Source organism: Limulus polyphemus, unplaced genomic scaffold (genome assembly GCF_000517525.1).
Source record: "Limulus polyphemus unplaced genomic scaffold, Limulus_polyphemus-2.1.2 Scaffold3266, whole genome shotgun sequence".
Lineage (NCBI taxonomy): Eukaryota > Metazoa > Arthropoda > Merostomata > Xiphosura > Limulidae > Limulus > Limulus polyphemus.
The window spans coordinates 7,589-13,368 of NW_013668876.1; the positions used below are offsets into that span (position 1 = coordinate 7,589).

At 30.8% G+C, this 5,780-nt stretch overlaps 1 protein-coding gene across 4 annotated transcripts in view; it reads right to left on the minus strand.

Moving 5' to 3' along the window:
• Positions 1-738: 738 nt before the first annotated feature.
• The window catches only part of LOC106469021 (coiled-coil domain-containing protein 40-like), a 56,686-nt gene continuing 51,644 nt past the window's right edge, over positions 739-5,780 (minus strand). For all 4 annotated transcript variants that reach the window (XM_022397418.1, XM_022397417.1, XM_022397419.1 and 1 more), the window contains one exon: positions 739-3,505. In XM_022397418.1, the coding sequence (XP_022253126.1) occupies positions 3,272-3,505 (234 nt within the window). In that variant the 3' untranslated portion in view covers positions 739-3,271. The remainder of the gene's footprint in view (positions 3,506-5,780) is intronic.

Below are 5,780 nucleotides of genomic sequence, written 5' to 3' on the forward strand. Positions count from 1 at the left end.
GTTAGATCAATCAGCCATGTCTTTTAACACAGGAAGCCCATCCTCCAGTGTATTAGTATTGGGAAAATGCACGCATGCATAAGTCCTGTCCTTACTCGTGTATCTTCATTTCTCCAGCAATGACGTGTGAGGTGCAAAATAATTGTAATACATTGTAAGAAGTAAGAAGAAGATTGAGTAAATAAATATTTGTAAATCTTTACATAAATATTTCATATTTGGTTGTGATACTGTGTGTTCAGGATAAAACAACAACTTATGGTTTTAATGCTGTATTTACTGTGTGTAGTACAAGAATAAGATGCAGCTGTAAAAGTTCATGTTTGTTATTTAAATTATTACAATTTTGAAAATCATTTAATTGTAATTATTGAATAATACTGTAAATAGGACAATACAGTAATTATCAGTATTAACAATTAATACTGATATTATCTTGGTTAATAACAATGTTTTTCATAAATGTTTTCTGTAAAACATGGCTCCTAGATATCCTTCAGATGCCACACCTCCGTGCCTCTCCAGTTTCTTGGGGCACTATGCTACCATCTGGTAATGATCTATAAATTTAGCCATAAAATACTAACATTATATTTGTTTGATGAAATTAATTTTAACACAACTAAGGAATAAATGTTAATTAATTACATACAAAACAAAATTAATTAAATACTGATGATGTAAAATGTACCTTGATTAATAAAAGAAAGATCCATTGATGATACGATAAAATGGTTGTGTCAATTTAAATTTTGTTGGACATGCATTCTGTGTATTTAAAACAGCTTACTATAAAATATTTCACAGTAGTTATACAATAAGCAAAAAACAACGTTTATATTAAACACTAGTTTTAAGGTTGCAACATCACTATTTTAGTTGAAGCAGGTGTTAAATAAGCATGTATTACTAGAGGAAAATTAAACTGGACTCTTCCATGCTGCCCACTGAACCTTCGAATCTTACATATTTTGGCACGAAGATGTTTAAATGTATCAAATCATAAAGATTAAAATGTCCGATAAGCTAAAATGCCACATTCTGATAACTAACTGACAGCCTTCTTCAGATATGATGTTATCACAGAGAAATAACTGGGAAATGTTTAGTGAGAAAATATCTATTTTAATCACAGAATTCAATACTGGGAAAAAGAGCAAATGGTTGTTGGATTCCCACTTTTGGGAAGTTACCAGACAGATGCATTCTCAGGTCAGGCACAAAAAGCCATATCAGTATGTCCAGGTCAAACGAAGTACCCTATCATGAGCTGGAAGTTCACCTAGTAACAAAACTTAGTACTATATGGGTGATTCCAGCGGTGGTTTATGTTTTTTAGTCATTATTTACATTACTATAGGGCCTATGCTGTTGAAGAAATTAAAAAAGAAATAGTAACAAATAAGTAGACTACCTGAATTGTGATGAAAAAATGCTATGCTAAGACCATGTATAACATCAATATAAGAAACTCTGGAATCTTAGTAAATACAGAATGTGCACATGAAGTGGAAAAAACAAAGACCCAAGACACTCTCCATCTTGTATAAAGAATTCATAATGTACAGATTGTTTTTCTTCAGGAACACACACACAATTGAATGTAAAACCCCATTGAGTCTAGCACTCATTAAAAAGCAAAATTCTAAATCAAGAGATGGCCCCTAGCAAACAAAACAGTAAGAAGAGGGGGTGGGAAAGTACATCAAGTTATTATGTAATACTTAAAACACTCAATATCACTCAGGCATCTAATTGGTTTGGTGAATTTCTGGGAAGGTATAATAAAGAAAAGCAATTTCTAATGTGAAATTCAGTTATTTTCTAATTAAGGTTTATGAACTGGGGCAACAAAACAATGACTTGAGACTTCCTTTATCACTTAACACTGTTAAAAAACAAACATATGCCAGCAGGAAAGGCTAAGGGGGGCATTCATCCCTGGAATTTCAGAGGAACATTTATTTAAAAAAATGTATTAGAAAATAATACTATTTAAATTTAAAGGACAATATTAGGTGTATGTAGATAAGCTACAATCAGGGAGAGCATCACATTCAAACTTCAAGGCAATGGCCTGCGCTTTACAATGGCTACCATACTGGCAGGTTGTGGGCTTGTTCCAACCTGGAATGAATTCTGCAGATGCCTATGCACGTGAGTTGAGAAGTCCAAACATAATGTGGTTACAGTTTGTAGTTAGACTCAAAACAGTCAAAAAAAGGTTAAGGAGAGCTTAAAAACTACATTACTCATACTGAAAAGTGAAAAAAAATAACTAACATATAGCTTTCAGCATGTGGTGTTAGAAACTTAAACACGCATTCTAAAATTCAAAATTAAATCAGACTATTTAACAATCACTAAAATTGATGAATTTATTCTTCTCATAATGTATGTGAACAGTTTGAAAGTCTAGTTAGTCTGGAAATCTTAACATGAACAGTTTTTCAATCCATGTCCACATAAAAACGTTTTACGAGGCTTATGAACAATTAGCATTGTTGGAGTTATTTTCTGTACATCTCTGAAATATCTTACTGTAAAGGAATTCACAGTTCACACTGTAACAGAAGTTTTCAAGCTGTGTATTACTGCTGTTCACCACTTGATACCCCGGACAACAGAGGAATACAGAGCTAACATTAACAAAGAACTACTTCTGGTCGAGTAATGTTTCTTGTATCAAGAAGAGTTTAATGTTGGAAATCTGGAACTAATATTTTAATGGAACTGAAATCTGGTTGAAAACAATCCCTCACATTGCAACAAAACAGTATAGCTTCAGCTTCAAACAAGTACTAATTATATTCACAAATAACACTACTTGAAATTAAAAGAGCAATTTTAAACTTGGTAAATGAAACTACTGAAATATTGCACATAACCGTTTTAATGAAACATAGGATTCTAAATAATAAAAAACATATTTCAGAGTTAAATATAAATCAGCTATAAACATTTAAGAAAAAAAGTGGTTAATATACAAGACACATGAGATTTTTTTGTAAATGTCTCACAGTGATCCATTACTAACAATTAAAAATACACTATTATGGAAATTTTGTTTCGACACATAAGAAATAAATCACTTTGTTAAATATTTATTTAACTACATTTTGATAATAAGTGCAAAAAATTGTCAGATTTCATAATCCTAATGGTTTATCAGCAAAAATGAAATCTGTTGCATCATGGCATGGTATCTATTCACATTATCACTTATGTGTGCGAGCAGTATGTGTGAAGTGCAAGAAATGTCTAAGAATATTTACAAAGATTTTGCAGAAGCTATGACACCAATGACTTTTTGAAAGATCTCAGCTTGTGAAGGAAACATCTCTATCATGGTTTCAGCAATAGATTTGTAATGCTTTAATCTATCTCTGATTTTATCCTCTTCCTTCTCCATGCTGCTAACTGACATTTTGGTCTGGTACTTTCCCTCTTTAGTTGATTGAAGATATTTCATTTTTTGCTGCATTAGTGACAGTCTAATTATATTCTGAAAAAATAAAAGTCTTAATTATGCATAAAAGTAACTTAAGAATTTTAATATTACTGTTCCTACTAAAAGAAAATCAAAAGTTATATATATATATATGTTTCTTGAGAATCCATACTTACCTTATGGTAAAAAAGTAAGGCTATGAATAATCTTAATAAAAAAAATTGTAAACTAGTTAATAAAACTGAAAAGTTATCTTAATTCATATTTTTTAAAATCCATCTACAGTTATGCCAATTTCTCCAACTGAATGAATTAACTTTAAGTTTATTCTGTAGGCTTTTTTCTATTTAACTTCTAGATGTTTTGAGTTTTTCAATGCAACTTCACTTAAGCATGATTTATTAAAGAAGTACAGTAAAAGACTTACTACAGTTAAGATTTGTTTAATGCTTTATTTTAAAGCTTACCACAAAGAAATGTCTTCAGCTTTTGTATAGTTATCTCCCTCTGACCCATTTTGTTAAATTAAATTATCCAGAATTTCATCTTGAACAACACTGTTAACAACATGTTAACAATATACTGACATATAGATCATTAAGATAATATTTTTTTAGTAATTTTAGAAAAAGCATCATCAACATAAAATTCATCAAACAGTTGTTTGAGAGATGTAACAAGTGGAGTATAAATGATGAATAATTTTTAAGGAATACCTGCCTGGAGAACTTTTATTAATTTTATGATGGATGCAGTTATGAGTATCTTCATAAATTTTTGATAAAGTTTCATTTGCTTACACAAAAAAACATCATTCTTCCCTATAGTTCTCCACATAGTTTAAAAATAATAATAATAAATACATAAACAACTCATTAAACTTTTTCTTACTTAATAAATTCAGCTTTAAAATTTTTGGTTAAAGTAATTCAAATTTCATGTGTGCAAAACCTGTTAATATTTAAAAAGCAGCTTTCTTCTACGTTCATAAAAAATGGGTCAGCCTTACATGAGGTTATTTTACATCTTAAAAGTTGTCTTGGACTTTGAATTATTTAAAAACAAGGTTTTTTGTATTGTTTGATGTTCAGCAAGAAATATCCATCTGGTAAAAATTACTGAAAAAACTAATTTAATTAGAATCTTAAACACACAAAATGTCATGATGTATGTGTCATACTGACATCTTTGCCTGCCCTACTGTAAAAATACAAATAAAATATTTTCATGCATTAGTTAATATTTATTTATAAACTTTCACTTTCAATTAAACCATTTGTGTAAAAAATCAAAATCAAATTATGGATGCTATTTTTGAAAAGCTAGCATGATGCAAGGAAAGGAATGTTGTCACTTAGCTTGATTATATTTATAATAAACAGCTAGCCATATTTCTTTTATAAGTTACCTATTAAGTTGGAAAATGTTATTGGAAACTATAAAATTACTTTTAATTTAGACTGAAATACCCATAATAACCTCACACCCATGGTATAATATTAGCCAACTATGTTAAACAGCTCAGAAGAAGTACACAATATGCTACAGAAAGGAGGTGCATGTGATATTTCACCTTTTACACGAGGTTGCACAATTGTGTGTTTTGACTATGAGGAAAGCAAGAATCAGATAGCCAAAGATCTTGGGCTTTCCAACGGTTGTGTGCATAAAATTATTGAGAAGTATCATCAGGAACATCTAACCACTGCACAATGTCAGCCTGGCCACTCATCAATGGTCACAAACTGGGCACAGTGAGCACTTGTTCGCCAGGTCTGTTCCAAGCCATGACAAAGCCTTTGGACATCTCAAGCTCCCATAACAAGAGTCAATGATAGAACAATGGGTTCTACATAGGGTGAGCTAGAAAAGGTGAGTGATTCAATGGAAACCCACGATCATGCATGGAAATGTGCAGAATAGAAAGCTCATAATTACACCTCCATATGTTCACCACTGCAAGTACTACAGGGTTTGATCATAATTGTTTTTCCTTTATTCTTGGCATGTTGTTATGGATGCAATTGATCTGCTACCTGGTGACAAAAAACTAAAAATTACACAGGCCTGCAATGGGTTTTATTGTTTTGAAATCTTTACATTTATACAGTAATTCCTGTACACTGAATCCGAAAATAATATCCATTTTTCTCCATCATGTAAAGATTTTTCACAAAACGTCATAACGCAATACATAAAAGAAAGACCATAACACAGCTTTAAGACTAAAAGATGTAGATTTCACACAAAAATAATTAGGATGACTGAGGATGCATATTCATTTGATATCAATGTTCTTCCTTTTTCTTCACTTTGTTTGTATTTTTGT